Genomic DNA, 17,210 nt, shown 5'->3' on the forward strand with positions numbered 1-17,210 from the left:
TCCACACACACAAATATACATCTCAACGTAAACATGTATATACACACACAGACATATACATATATACACTTGTACATCATACTGTCTGCCTTTATTCATTCCCCTCGCCACCCCGCCACACATGTAATAACAATCCCCTCCCCCCTCACTACGCGAGGTAGTGCTTGAAAAAGACAACAAAGGCCCCATTCGTTCACACTCAGTCTCTAGCTGTCATGTAATAATGCACCGAAACCACAGCTCCCTTTCCACATCCAGGCCCCACAGAACTTTCCATGGTTTACCCCAGACGCTTCACATGCCCTGGTTCAATCCATTGACAGCACGTCGGCCCCGGTATACCACATCGTTCCAATTCACTCTATTCCTTGCACGCCCTTCACCCTCCTGCATGTTCAGGCCCCAATCACTCAAAATCTTTTTCACTCCATCTTTCCACCTCCAATTTGGTCTCCCACTTCTCCTTGTACCCTCCACCTCTGACACATATATCCTCTTGGTCAATCTTTCCTCACTCATTCTCTCCATGTGACCGAACCATTTCAAAACACCCTCTTCTGTTCTCTCAACCACACTCTTTTTATTACCACACATCTCTCTTACCCTATCATTACTTACTCGATCAAACCACCTCACACCACATATTGTCCTCAAACATCTCATTTCCAGCACATCTACCCTCCTGCGCACAACTCTATCCATAGCCCAAGCCTCGCAAACATACAACGTTGTTGGAACCACTATTCCTTCAAACATACCCATATTTGCTTTCCGAGATAATGTTCTCGACTTCCACACATTCTTCAACGCTCCCAGAATTTTCGCCCCCTCCCCGACCCTATGATTCACTTCCGCTTCCATGGTTCCATCCGCTGCCAAATCCACTCCCAGATAACTAAAACACTTCACTTCCTCCAGCTTTTCTCCATTCAAACTTACTTCCCAATTGACTTGACCCTCAACCCTACTGTACCTAATAACCTTGCTCTTATTCACATTTACTCTCAACTTTCTTCTCTCACACACTTTACCAAACTCTGTCACCAGCTTCTGCAGTTTCTCACATGAATCAGCCACCAGTGCTGTATCATCAGCGAACAACAACTGACTCACTTCCCACGCTCTCTGATCCACAACAGACTGCATACTTGCCCCTCTTTCCAAAACTCTTGCATTCACCTCCCTGACAACCCCATCCATAAACAAATTAAACAACCATGGAGACATCACACACCCCTGCCACAAACCTACATTCACTGAGAACCAATCACTTTCCTCTCTTCCTACACGTACACATGCCTTACATACTCGATAAAAACTTTTCACTGCTTCTAACAACTTGCCTCCCATGCCATATATTCTTAATACCTTCCACAGAGCATCTCTATCAACTCTCTCATATGCCTTCTCCATATCCATCAATGCTACATACAAATCCCTTTGCTTTTCTAAGTATTTCTCACATACATTCTTCAAAGCAAACACCTGATCCACACATCCTCTACCACTTCTGAAACCACACTGCTCTTCCCCAATCTGATGCTCTGTACATGCCTTCACCTCTCAATCAATACCCTCCCATATAATTTACCAGGAATACTGAACAAACTTATACCTCTGTAATTTGAGCACTCACCTTTGTCCCCTTTGCCTTTGTACAGTGGCACTATGCAGGCATTCCGCCAATCCTTAGGCACCTCACCATGAGTCATACATACATTGAATAACCTTACCAACCAGTCAACAATACAGTCACCCCCTTTTTTAATAAATTCCACAGCAATACCATCCAACCCTGCTGCCTTGCCGGCTTTCATCTTCCGCAAAGCTTTTACTATTTCTTCTCTGTTTACCAAATCATTTTCCCTGATCCTCTCACTTTGCACACCACCTCGACCAAAACACCCTATAGCTGCCACTCTATCATCAAACACATTCAACAAACCTTCAAAATACTCACTCATCTCCTCACATCACCACTACTTGTTATCACCTCCCCATTAGCCCCCTTCACTGAGGTTCCCATTTGTTCCCTTGTCTTATGCACTTTATTTACCTCCTTCCAAAACATCTTTTTATTTTCCCTAAAATTTAATGATACTCTCTCACCCCAACTCTCATTTGCCCTCTTTTTCACCTCTTGCACCTTTCTCTCGACCTCCTGCCTCTTTCTTTTATACATCTCCCACTCATTTGCATTATTTCCCTGCAAAAGTCGTCCAAATGCCTCTCTCTTCTCTTTCACTAATAATCTTACTTCTTCATCCCACCATTCACTACCCTTTCTAATCTGCCCATCTCCCACACTTCTCATACCACAAGCATCTTTTGTGCAAGCCATCACTGCTTCCCTAAATACATCCCATTCCTCCCCTACTCCCCTTCCCTCCTTTGTTCTCACCTTTTTCCATTCTGTACTCAGTCTCCTTCCCAAGCTCATTTACTCTCACCACCCTCTTCACCCCAACATTTTCCCTTCTTTTCTTAAAACCCATACAAATCTTCACCTTCGCCTCCACAAGATAATGATCAGACATCCCTCCAGTTGCACTTCTCAGCACATTAACATCCAAAAGTCTCTCTTTCACATGCCTATCAATTAACACGTAATCCAATAACGCTCTCTGGCCATCTCTCCTACTTACATACGTATATTTATGTATATCTCTCTTTTTAAACCATGTATTCCCAATCACCAGTCCTTTTTCAGCACATAAATCTACAAGCTCTTCACCATTTCCATTTACAACACTGACTCACTTCCCAAGCTCTCTCATCCCCAACAGACTTCATACTTGCCCCTCTTTCCAAAACTCCTTGCATTCACCTCCCTGACAACCCCATCCATAAACAAATTAAACAACCATGGAGACATCACACACCCCTGCCACAAACCTACATTCACTGAGAACCAATCACTTTCCTCTCTTCCTACACATACACATGCCTTTTATCCTCGATAAAAACTTTCACTGCTTCTAACAACTTGCCTCCCACACCATATATTCTTAATACCTTCCACAGAGCATCTCTATCAACTCTATCATATGCCTTCTCCAGATCCATAAATGCTACATACAAATCCATTTGCTTTTCTAAGTATTTCTCACATACATTCTTCAAAGCAAACACCTGATCCACACATCCTCTACCACTTCTGAAACCACACTGCTCTTCCCCAATCTGATGCTCTGTACATGCCTTCACCCTCTCAATCAATACCCTCCCATATAATTTACCAGGAATACTCAACAAACTTATACCTCTGAAATTTGAGCACTCACTCTTATCCTGTTTGCCTTTGTACAATGGCACTATGCACGTATTCCGCCAATCCTCAGGCACCTCACCATGAGTCATACATACATTAAATAACCTTAACAACCAGTCAATAATACAGTCACCCCCTTTTTTAATAAATTCCACTGCAATTCCATATATATATATATAATATATATATATATTTTTTTTTTTTTTTAAATAGATTTTGTTTATTTCTGAATTTACTGAATATCTGTAAGGAGCAATTTCCCTTAAACTAATTTTTAGTTTTTATTTCTTCCTTGGTCCTTTCTTACCCATATACCTCCCTTCTGTTCTTTCATATTGTCTTTAAACATCCCTCAAATAATACTGCCATTTTTTAATGAAATACACCATTTTTCTCATCTATTCTTTGCACACATACACCATTTTTCTCATCTATTCTTTGCACACATACACCATTTTTCTCATCTATTCTTTGCACACATACACCATTTTTCTCATCTATTCTTTGCACACATACACCATTTTTCTCATCTATTCTTTGCACACTCCTACCATCTGCATTATAAGCTGCTGCTTTCTTAAATGCTATCTTGCAATGTCTTCATAACAAGGACTATCCACTCTTCTACTTACTCTTAATATACTGCACACTGTAAAATTTCTTGCTTCACTTACATTATGTATTCCTTTAAAAAATTTTTGATACATCATTCACTATCCCTGTTACAACTATGAAACAAACACAGGGAAATGCAGGGTATGATATATGAAAACAATTTTTCTATCAAAGGCAGAGCCTTATCAGCACCTGAGATAGACCACGTGAGCTATGATCAGCTAGATTCCATTACTCCACAATCTGTGAGAATTGTGCGAATATCCCTTTCAACCCCAACAAAATGATCAGGATCAGACTTGATGCTCCTTCACTGCACTAAAAATCTAATGAGCAACAATCTACATATAATACCATTGCCAACAATGGATTCTGCACATCAATATCCTCAATTTTCATTTTTTCTATCTGCCTTCAGCTAGTCACTGCCAGAGTAAGTTTTAAACAAAGTATAGGAAGGAAGAGAAAGGGAAATTAAAAAAAATGAGAGGGGAGGATTTCCAGCCCCTAGCTCCCATATATATATATATAATATATATATATATTTATATATATTATATATATATATATAATATATATACCGGGGTTGACGTGCTGTCGGTGGATTGAATCAGGGCATGTGAAGCGTCTGGGGTAAACCATGGAAAGCTGTGTAGGTATGTATATTTGCGTGTGTGGACGTGTATGTATATATATGTTGTATGAGGGTGGGTTGGGCCATTTCTTTCGTCTGTTTCCTTGCGCTACCTCGCAAACACGGGAGACAGCGACAAAGCAAAAAAAAAAAAAAAGCATTACAGTTATTATATACAAGTGTGCATTTGAAGAATACACTCACACACATATATGAAATGGTCTGGACATATGGAGAGAATAAATGAGGAAAGACTGACAAAGAGGATATATGTGTCAGAGGTGGAGGGAACAAGAAGTAGGAGGCCCAGTTGGAGGTGGATGGATGGAGTGAAAAAGATTTTGAGCAATCTGGGCCTGAACATACAGAAGGGTGAGAGGCGTGCAAGGAATAGAGTGAATTGGAATGATGTGGTATACCGGGGTTGACGTGCTGTCGGTGGATTGAATCAGGGCATGTGAAGCGTCTGGGGTAAACCATGGAAAGCTGTGTAGGTATGTATATTTGCGTGTGTGGACGTGTATGTATATATATGTGTATGAGGGTGGGTTGGGCCATTTCTTTCGTCTGTTTCCTTGCGCTACCTCGCAAGCGCGGGAGACAGCGACAAAGCAAAAAAAAAAAAAAAAAAAAAAAAAAAGCATTACAGTTATTATATACAAGTGTGCATTTGAAGAATACACTCACACACATATATGAAATGGTCTGGACATATGGAGAGAATAAATGAGGAAAGACTGACAAAGAGGATATATGTGTCAGAGGTGGAGGGAACAAGAAGTAGGAGGCCCAGTTGGAGGTGGATGGATGGAGTGAAAAAGATTTTGAGCAATCTGGGCCTGAACATACAGAAGGGTGAGAGGCGTGCAAGGAATAGAGTGAATTGGAATGATGTGGTATACCGGGGTTGACGTGCTGTCGGTGGATTGAATCAGGGCATGTGAAGCGTCTGGGGTAAACCATGGAAAGCTGTGTAGGTATGTATATTTGCGTGTGTGGACGTGTATGTATATATATGTTGTATGAGGGTGGGTTGGGCCATTTCTTTCGTCTGTTTCCTTGCGCTACCTCGCAAACACGGGAGACAGCGACAAAGCAAAAAAAAAAAAAAAGCATTACAGTTATTATATACAAGTGTGCATTTGAAGAATACACTCACACACATATATGAAATGGTCTGGACATATGGAGAGAATAAATGAGGAAAGACTGACAAAGAGGATATATGTGTCAGAGGTGGAGGGAACAAGAAGTAGGAGGCCCAGTTGGAGGTGGATGGATGGAGTGAAAAAGATTTTGTGTGATCGGGCCTGAACATGCAGGAGGGTGAAAGGAGGGCAAGGAATAGAGTGAATTGGATCGATGTGGTATACCGGGGTTGACGTGCTGTCGGTGGATTGAATCAGGGCATGTGAAGCGTCTGGGGTAAACCATGGAAAGCTGTGTAGGTATGTATATTTGCGTGTGTGGACGTGTATGTATATATATGTGTATGAGGGTGGGTTGGGCCATTTCTTTCGTCTGTTTCCTTGCGCTACCTCGCAAGCGCGGGAGACAGCGACAAAGCAAAAAAAAAAAAAAAAAAAAAAAGCATTACAGTTATTATATACAAGTGTGCATTTGAAGAATACACTCACACACATATATGAAATGGTCTGGACATATGGAGAGAATAAATGAGGAAAGACTGACAAAGAGGATATATGTGTCAGAGGTGGAGGGAACAAGAAGTAGGAGGCCCAGTTGGAGGTGGATGGATGGAGTGAAAAAGATTTTGAGCAATCTGGGCCTGAACATACAGAAGGGTGAGAGGCGTGCAAGGAATAGAGTGAATTGGAATGATGTGGTATACCGGGGTCAATGTGCTACCAATGGACTGAACCAGGGCATGTGAAGTGTCTGTGGCTTAGATGTGGATAGGGAGCTGTGATTTCAGTGCATTACACATGACAGCTAGAGACTGAATGTGAACGAATGGGGCCTCTTTGTCTGTATTCCTGGCGCTGTGGGATGGGGTAGCAACCTCATCCATAAACAAATTAAACAACCATGGAGACATCACGCACCCCTGCCGCAAACCAACATTCACTGAGAACCAATCACTTTCCTCTCTTCCTACACATACACATGCCTTTTATCCTCGATAAAAACTTTCACTGCTTCTAACAACTTACCTCCCACACCATATATTCTTAATACCTTCCACAGAGCATCTCTCTCTCTCTCTCTCTCTCTCTCTATATATATATATATATATATATTTTTTTTTTCCAAACTATTCGCCATTTCCCGCGTTAGCGAGGTAGCGTTAAGAACAGAGGACTGGGCCATTGAGGGAATATCCTCACCTGGCCCCCTTCTCTGTTCCTTCTTTTGGAAAATTAAAAAAAATTGAGAGGGGAGGATTTCCAGCCCCCTGCTCCCTCCCCTTTTAGTCGCCTTCTACGACACGCAGGGAATACGTGGGAAGTATTCTTTCTCCCCTAGCCCCAGGGAAAATATATATATATATATATATATATATATATATATATATATATATTGTTTTGTCATACTATTTGCCATTTCCCGCATTAGCGAGGTAACATTAAGAACAGAGGACTGGCCCTTTGAGGGAATATTATCCCCACCTGACCCCCTTTTCTGTTCCTTCTTTTGGAAAATTAAAAAAAATGAGAGGGGAGGATTTCCAGCCCCTAGCTCCCATATATATATATATATATATATATATATATATATATATATATATATATATATATATATATATATATATATATATTTTTTTTTTTTTCACTTTATACTTTGTCGCTGTCTCCCGCGTTTGCAAGGTAGCGCAAGGAAACAGACGAAAGAAAGGCCCAACCCCCCCCCATACACATGTATATACATACGTCCACACACGCAAATATACATACCTACACAGCTTTCCATGGTTTACCCCAGACGCTTCACATGCCTTGATTCAATCCACTGACAGCACGTCAACCCCGGTATACCACATCGCTCCAATTCACTCTATTCCTTGCCCTCCTTTCACCCTCCTGCATGTTCAGGCCCTGATCACACAATATCTTTTTCACTCCATCTTTCCACCTCCAATTTGGTCTCCCTCTTCTCCTTGCTCCCTCCACCTCCGACACATATATCCTCTTGGTCAATCTTTCCTCACTCATCCTCTCCATGTGCCCAAACCACTTCAAAACACCCTCTTCTGCTCTCTCAACCACGCTCTTTTTATTTCCACACATCTCACTTACCCTTACGTTACTCACTCGATCAAACCACCTCACACCACACATTGTCCTCAAACATCTCATTTCCAGCACATCCATCCTCCTGCGCACAACTCTATCCATAGCCCACGCCTCGCAACCATACAACATTGTTGGAACCACTATTCCTTCAAACATACCCATTTTTGCTTTCCGAGATAATGTTCTCGACTTCCACACATTCTTCAAGGCCCCCAGAATTTTCGCCCCCTCCCCCACCCTATGATCCACTTCCGCTTCCATGGTTCCATCCGCTGCCAGATCCACTCCCAGATATCTAAAACACTTCACTTCCTCCAGTTTTTCTCCATTCAAACTCACCTCCCAATTGACTTGACCCTCAACCCTACTGTACCTAATAACCTTGCTCTTATTCACATTTACTCTTAACTTTCTTCTTCCACACACTTTACCAAACTCAGTCACCAGCTTCTGCAGTTTCTCACATGAATCAGCCACCAGCGCTGTATCATCAGCGAACAACAACTGACTCACTTCCCAAGCTCTCTCATCCCCAACAGACTTCATACTTGCCCCTCTTTCCAAAACTCTATATATATATATATATATATATATATATATATATATATATATATATATATATATATACCGGGGTTGACGTGCTGTCAGTGGATTGAATCAGGGCATGTGAAGCGTCTGGGGTAAACCATGGAAAGCTGTGTAGGTATGTATATTTGCGTGTGTGGACGTATGTATATACATGTGTATGGGGGTGGGTTGGGCCATTTCTTTCGTCTGTTTCCTTGCGCTACCTCGCAAACACGGGAGACAGCGACAAAGCAAAAAAAAAAAAGAATATATATATATATATATATATATACATATATATTATCCCTGGGGATAGGGGATTAAGAATACTTCCCACGTATTCCCTGCGTGTCGTAGAAGGCGACTAAAAGGGGAGGGAGCGGGGGGCTGGAAATCCTCCCCTCTCGTTTTTTTTTTAAATTTCCAAAAGAAGGAACAGAGGGGGCCAGGTGAGGATATTCCAAAAAAGGCCCGGTCCTCTGTTCTTAACGCTGCCTCGCTAACGCGGGAAATGGCTAATAGTTAAAAAAAAAAATATATATATATATATATATATATATATATATATATATATATATATATATATATATATAATCAGATTAGGGAAGAGCAGTGTGGTTTCAGAAGTGGTAGAGGATGTATATACATACACGTCCACACACGCAAATATACATACCTATACATCTCAATGTACACATATATATACAAAGACAGACATATACATATATACACATGTACATAATTCATACTGTCTGCCTTTATTTATTCCCATCGCCACCTCACCACACATGGAATAACAGCCCTCTCCCCCCCTCATGTGTGCAGGTTAGCGCTAGGAAAGGACAACAAAGGCCCCATTCGTTCACACTCAGTCTCTAGCTGTCATGTAATAATGCACTGAAACCACAGCTCCCTTTCCACATCCAGGCCCCACACAACTCTCCATGGTTTACACCAGACGCTTCACATGCCCTGGTTCAATCCACTGACAGCACGTCGAATCCGGTATACCACATCGTTCCAATTCACTCTATTCCTTGCACGCCTTTCACCCTCCTGCATGTTCAGGCCCCGATCACTCAAAATCTTTTTCACTCCATCTTCCCACCTCCAATTTGGTCTCCCACTTCTCGTTCCCTCCACCTCTGACACATATATCCTCTTGGTCAATCTTTCCTCACTCACTCTCTCCATGTGACCAAACCATTTCAAAACACCCTCTTCTACTCTCTAAACCACACTCTTTTTATTTCCACATATCTCTCTTACCCTTACATTACTTAATCGATCAAACCACCTCACGCCACATATTGTCCTCAAACATCTCATTTCCAGCACATCCACCCTCCTGCACACAACCCAATCCATAGCCCATGCCTCACAACCATACAACATTGTTGGAACCACTATTCCTTCAAACATACCCATTTTTGCTTTCTGAGATAATGTTCTCGACTTCCAAACATTCTTCAACGCTCCCAGAATTTTCGCCCCCTCCCCCACCCTATGATTCACTTCCGCTTCCAAGGTTCCATCCGCTGCCAGATCCACTCCCAGATATCTAAAACACTTCACTTCTTCAGTTTTTCTCCATTTAAACTTACCTCCCAATTGACTTGACCCTCAACCCTACTGTACCTCATAACCTTGCTCTTATTCACATTTCCTCTTAACTTTCTTCTTTCACACACTTTACCAAACTCAGTCACCAGCTTCTGCAGTTTCTCACATGAATCAGCCACCAGCGCTGTATCATCAGCGAACAACAACTGACTCACTTCCCAAGCTCTCATCCACAACAGACTGCATACTTGCCCCTCTTTCCAAAACTCCTTGCATTCACCTCCCTAACAACCCCATCCATAAACAAATTAAACAACCATGGAGACATCACACACCCCTGCCGCAAACCTACATTCACTGAGAACCAATCACTTTCCTCTCTTCCTACACGTATACATGCCTTACATCCTCGATAAAAAATTTTCACTGCTTCTAACAACTTGCCTCCCACACCATATATTCTTAATACCTTCCACAGAGCATCTCTATCAACTCTATCATATGCCTTCTCCAGATCCATAAATGCTACATACAAATCCATTTGCTTTTCTAAGTATTTCTCACATACATTCTTCAAGCAAACACCTGATCCACACATCCTCTACCACTTCTGAAACCACACTGCTCTTCCCCAATCTGATGCTCTGTACATGCCTTCACCCTCTCAATCAATACCCTTCCATATAATTTACCAGGAATACTCAACAAACTTATACCTCTGTAATTTGAGCACTCATTCTTATCCCCTTTGCCTTTGTACAATGGCACTATGCAAGCATTCCGCCAATCCTCAGGCACCTCGCCATGAATCATACATACATTAAATAACCTTACCAACCAGTCAACAATACAGTCACCCCCTTTTTTAATAAATTCCACTGCAATACCATATATATATATATATATATCCCTGGGGATAGGGAAGAAAGAATACTTCCCACATATTCCCTGCATGTTGTAGAAGGCGACTAAAAGGGGAGGGAGTGGGTGACTGGAAATCCTTCCCTCGTTTTTAATTTTCCAAAAGAAGGAACAGAGAAGGGGGCCAAGTGAGGATATTCCCTCAAAGGCTCAGTCCTCTGTTCTTAACGCTACCTCGCTAATGCGGGAAATGGCAAATATGTATGAAAAAAAAAAGAAAAAAATATATATATATATGATGCAAAGGTGAAGATTTGTAGAGGTTTTCAGAAAAGAAAGAGAGAATGTTAGGGCGAAGAGAGTGGTGAGAGTAAGTGAGCTTGGGAAGGAGAATTGTGTGAGGAAGTACCAGGAGAGACTGAGTACAGAATGGAAAAATGTGAGAACAAAGGACGTAAGGGGAGTGGGGGAGGAATGGGATGTATTTAAGGAAGCAGTGATGGCTTGCACTCCCTCAAAAGGATGGCCACAGCAAATGAGTCTCTATAACTGGTGAACTCCAGTGCTGCTTCTTAACCTTTTGTGCTTCACCCTTAACAGGCCAATGGCAGACAGCAACTCTTGCAGTGCTTTCAGATTGTATTTCTAATATTCCAACCTCCTACTATTACCTAATGCTACAGACTACTTCTACTTCCTGTCAAATGTTCCTACCTACTACTACTATCTATTGCTCCTACCACTGTGCCAAAAGGCAGGACCAGCTCATAGTGCTCACTGTAGGAAAATCGTGAGTTATGAAAAATGAGTTGTGTGAGTTAGATGTGAGAAGTTAGTTGTGACAAGGAGAGATTATATGTTTTTGGACAGAATGCCAGCAGTCTATATGTGGGTGATGCAAAAAGAAAAGACAGGTACCTCAGTCAGAGAGGTGCAACTTGACAAACAATGGAGTGATGACTCACTATGCAGGCATCATTAACCCTCCCGATACCCAGAAGGGTAATACCAATAATAGACCACCCTCGTTGGTGACTGCCAATCACTACTGTCTACATCAAAAATATTTAGCATGAATAAAACAGTAACCAGATAGTCTTACCTTAATAAGACCCTTCATATACTGTTCATGAGTCTCAGGACAGGAGGCACCACAGTATACTCGATCATATAGACGCATATCCGGAGGCAAACATAAACAATTACCTGCAATTACAAAGATCATTACAACAAATTCTTCAATATATGCATTGCAGCTTTCTGATGTGGACATAAAAAAATAAAAGATGTATCAAATATAGAGAAAAGAGACCAGTTTTTGGAACATCCTCCTAATACACAAAAGGCTGTGGCAGTGGATCTTGTATCATTAATCTGATATCATAAAACATCAAAAACTCAAATACTGTACTGTAGTTAATGTCACTGAAATAGTGGGAAAAATATGAAAGGAATTTTACTCATCTCTAACTGAATTTTTATTCTACTGTTCCTACTCCATTTTAGGAGCATGATCTGGTTGCTTTATATAAGCACTTACAGCTTATCTACTACACAGACAGTAGGGATTACCATGGCACATTAAACTTGAGATGGTTATTCATTCATGCAAAGGGTCATCTAAGGCTAATTCTTTACACGAGATGATGGCACCTCACTTTCTGGGTGATTTTGCACCTGAATGTTTATCACCTGTAACTCGCACCATAATTCTTGATGACAATCACCTTGAACAAACTGAGGATCACAGAATGTGAAAGCATCAATAGCTGGTGAATTCTTCTTAAAGTCCTCTAACCTCTCAAGTCCATACTTCACAACATCTGCATGAAGCTCCACTCCATGATTGATGCCATAAGGACCTGTAGTAAGTAAACCCTTTACAGTACAAATATACAATTACACAAAAAACTGATTTAACCATCAACTACCTACATTTTCCTATAATTCAACTTCAGATGATTCTGTTTCTAATTCTCCATCCATGCCATCTACATATTTTTCATACAAGGTCTTCAGAGTACTCCTAGCTCCAGGGGGAAAAAGTGAATGGTCCCAATGGAATAACCCCTCAACTCCTAAGAAAGCAATAATCCTTTCATGCCCATATTGCCTGTCTTAAAACCCAAAGCTTTCCTTCCTCTTGAAAGCATATGCAGCCTTTTCTTAAGTAAGAAGACTGCTTTAATGCCTCAAACTATCAGTGACAATTTTTGTTATTTTATTTTATTTATTATACTTTGTCGCTGTCTCCCCCGCTTGCGAGGTAGCGCAAGGAAACAGACGAAAGAAATGGCCCAACCCCCCCCCATACACATGTATATACATACGTCCACACACGCAAATATACATACCTACACAGCTTTCCATGGTTTACCCCAGACGCTTCACATGCCCTGCTTCAATCCACTGACAGCACGTCAACCCCGGTATACCACATCGCTCCAATTCACTCTATTCCTTGCCCTCCTTTCACCCTCCTGCATGTTCAGGCCCCGATCACACAAAATCTTTTTCACTCCATCTTTCCACCTCCAATTTGGTCTCCCTCTTCTCCTTGTTCCCTCCACCTCCGACACATATATCCTCTTGGTCAATCTTTCCTCACTCATCCTCTCCATGTGCCCAAACCACTTCAAAACACCCTCTTCTGCTCTCTCAACCACGCTCTTTTTATTTCCACACATCTCTCTTACCCTTACGTTACTCACTCGATCAAACCACCTCACACCACACATTGTCCTCAAACATCTCATTTCCAGCACATCCATCCTCCTGCGCACAACTCTATCCATAGCCCACGCCTCGCAACCATACAACATTGTTGGAACCACTATTCCTTCAAACATACCCATTTTTGCTTTCCGAGATAATGTTCTCGACTTCCACACATTCTTCAAGGCCCCCAGGATTTTCGCCCCCTCCCCCACCCTATGATCCACTTCTGCTTCCATGGTTCCATCCACTGCCAGATCCACTCCCAGATATCTAAAACACTTCACTTCCTCCAGTTTTTCTCCATTCAAACTCACCTCCCAATTGACTTGACCCTCAACCCTACTGTACCTAATAACCTTGCTCTTATTCACATTTACTCTTAACTTTCTTCTTCCACACACTTTTCCAAACTCAGTCACCAGCTTCTGCAGTTTCTCACATGAATCAGCCACCAGCGCTGTATCATCAGCGAACAACAACTGACTCACTTCCCAAGCTCTCTCATCCCCAACAGACTTCATACTTGCCCCTCTTTCCAAAACTCTTGCATTTACCACCCTAACAACCCCATCCATAAACAAATTAAACAACCATGGAGACATCACACACCCCTGCCGCAAACCTACATTCACTGAGAACCAATCACTTTCCTCTCTTCCTACACGTACACATGCCTTACATCCTCGATAAAAACTTTTCACTGCTTCTGTAAAAAGTCCATCATATTCACCATTACTTTTATTATGCTACATGTGATATCACATTCTGAATAATTCACTGGAATCAAGATGGCAATCAAGTGGCTAACTACTGTTGCTCATGAAAATGCTCTTATAGGGAAAGCTAGGGGAAGAGCCCTTTTTTCACTGATATATTCTATATCCACGTTTACGCTGATGATATGCTACACATATTGAATCTCAATGATAAACTTCATTCATTTCTGTTTCTCTATTTCTTTTACCCACATATTCTTAATTCCAAACAATACTTTATACCATAATTTTCTACTTTTGCTCTTTTCTCTTTCCCCTGTATTTCTATTTTTCCATATTCCCTGGTTCTGCAATCCTCTAGTGAATACTTGTTGCAGTACTATCCATTTCTTTACATAATTAAATGACAATCAAAGTTTTTCAGTAAATGTTTTTAATGTTACTGCTGAGTCTTCCACATCAAAAAAAAGTATCAAATTAATAAGCAAACAAAATGTTGCTATATGATCAAAATTTACAGTGTGGATATTGTTGATAGCTATACTGAATGAGGAAATTGTATTGTCTGTTGTACTCTGCACAAAATATGTAAAAAAGGCTATATGATATAGAGAGATAAGATGTATCTAACAGGGTAAAAACCTCCTGTTTTCTTTTGTCTTTTTTCAGATGCCAATGTGCTTAACTTACCAATTATAAGGCCTGCCATAGTAGAAAGGTAGCCTGTGCCAGAGCCCAGATTGAGAAATGAGTGTCCTGGTGCTAAGTCTAAGCCCTCCATCACCTATTAAAGAAATCCAATCAAAATAATAATTATAAAACTTTACAATAATAATTTACTTGGAAATTTTCTCATGAACTTACTGCCTGTTATGAGTAAAACTTTTAATCTCTAGAATTGGGAATTTTTTTCAGTTTTACTGAACTGTGACAAGTATAACTCAATTTACATTTTAAACTCCTCTAAGAATAAAGTAATTTATCACCAATTATGAAGTGGAACTGGATTTTCCTGCATCAAAAAAAATATATGTTCATGCTCCTACATATATGGATGTTTGAAACAAAATTACAAAGTCCCATCTTGTGGCAGATGTTAACTAACCAAATTACAAAACAATTTATGATTGCATTCTAGTCACTAACTCAGTCTCTTTCCTTTTAGATCACATATTACACTTCTCTGGCATTGTTACAGCGCACTACTTCTGTAGTTAACAACACACAATGGGATAGTGTGAATGACACTACGTCTGAATACCTTTGATTCCTCAGTCAAAAAGACCAGGTACCCATGTAGAGATGGGAGGAATATGAGGGGCATGTTCTATGGTAGGCAACAGCATGAAACAAAACTTAAAAGCAAACTTATAAGTTCAGACCTTTAACCACTGAGCTAGTATATCACCATTCTAAAGTTACTCCATGAAAATCAAATTTGAATACTATCATCTGCTAATGTTACCTGTCAGCAGATGTAGCAATAACACAGTCTCTTGGAGTGTCCTATCATTCCCTGTTATATTTCTAAATATATTATGGAGGAAGTGAAGTGTTTTAGATATCTGGGAGTGGATTAAGCAGCAGATGGAACCTTGGAAGCAGAAGTGAGTCACAGGGTGGGGGAGGGGGTGAAGGTTCTGGGAGCGTTGAAGAATATGTCGAAGGCAAGAATGTTATCTCAGAGAGCAAAAATGGGTATGTTTGAAGGAATAGTGGTTCCAACAATGTTATACGGTTGCGAGGCATATGCTATAGATAGGGTTGTGTGGAGGAGGGTGGATATATTGGAAATGAAATGTTTGAGGACTATATGTGGCATGAGGTGGTTTGATCTCGTAAATAATGAAAAGGTAAGAGAGGTGTGTGGTATTAAAAGAGTGTAGTTGAGAGAGCAGAGGAGGGTGTATTGAAATGGTTTGGTCACATGGAGAGAATGAGAGAGGAAAAATTGACAAAGAGGATATATGCATCAGAGGTGGAAGGAACGAAGAGAAGTGGGAGACCAAATTGGAGGTGGAAAGATGGAGTGAAAAAGATTTTGAGCGATCGGGGCCTGAACATACAGGAGGGTGAAAGGCGCACAAGGAATAAAGTGAAATGGAACAATGTGCTATACTGGGGTTCACGTGCCGTCAATGGACTGAACCAGGGCATGTGAAGCATCTAGGGTAAACCATGGAAAGTTTTGTAGGGCCTGGATGTGGAAAGGAAGCTGTGGTTTCGGTGCATTACACATGACAGCTAGAGACTGAGTGTGAATGAATGTGGCCTTTTTTGTCTTTTCCTAGCACTACCTCGCATGCGCGCGGGAGGAGGGGGGTGCTGTTTCATGTGTGGTGGGGTGGCGACGGGAATGGATGAAGGCAGCAAGTATGAATATGTACATGTGTATATATGTATATGTCTGTATATGTATGTATACGTAGAAATGTATAGGTACGTATATGTGCATGTGTGGGCATTTATGTATATGCATGTATATGTGGGTAGGTTGGGCCATTCTTTCATCTGCTTCCTTGTGCTACCTCGCTAACACGGGAGACAGTGACTACATATAATATAATATTAGATAAATCAACTCCCGATCATCTGTGCTGTCTATCATTCGCACACATAATCCTGTAACACCCAAAATTAATCTGTTTCTTACTGTCGCTCTCATCCCAATTTTATTATTACATCCAATAATATCCTTAGTTTGCACTTCCTTAGATCTAATCTCATTTTATCTTCATCAAAGCAACAGTACATTGAACAACTATGCATCAGGTGAAGTCAAACACAACTGCTGAATTGAAAGAAACAATTATTCAGATTATATTGGGATTCATTCACGACACCCTTTATACTGTGATGCCTATCCTGTTGCTGTGTATACAGAAATATATAGAACACAGGGGAGGTCATGCTAAGCATTTTGCTGAAGGGGTTAGATGCAATATGATGTATGACATACCTAGGGTACTAAAAGCTCACTGAATGATACTAACTTTCCCATCTGTATTTGA

General features: G+C 40.9%; 1 protein-coding gene across 4 annotated transcripts in view; it reads right to left on the bottom strand.

The window, feature by feature from the left end:
- The window catches only part of LOC139764100 (protein-L-isoaspartate O-methyltransferase domain-containing protein 2-like), a 55,621-nt gene that overhangs the window by 3,955 nt on the left and 34,456 nt on the right, over positions 1-17,210 (bottom strand). For 3 of the 4 annotated variants that reach the window (XM_071690594.1, XM_071690597.1, XM_071690596.1), the window contains exons 3-5: positions 14,890-14,983; positions 12,493-12,627; positions 11,802-11,971 (exon numbers count right to left, since the gene is read on the bottom strand). In XM_071690594.1, coding sequence (XP_071546695.1) covers positions 11,823-11,971; positions 12,493-12,627; positions 14,890-14,983 — 378 coding nt within the window. In that variant the 3' untranslated portion in view covers positions 11,802-11,822. Of the gene's footprint in view, positions 1-11,788; positions 11,972-12,492; positions 12,628-14,889; positions 14,984-17,210 lie in introns of all 4 variants that reach the window. The other variant, XM_071690595.1, reaches the window with a different exon arrangement.

Source organism: Panulirus ornatus, chromosome 48, assembly GCF_036320965.1.
Source record: "Panulirus ornatus isolate Po-2019 chromosome 48, ASM3632096v1, whole genome shotgun sequence".
Taxonomy (NCBI): domain Eukaryota; kingdom Metazoa; phylum Arthropoda; class Malacostraca; order Decapoda; family Palinuridae; genus Panulirus; species Panulirus ornatus.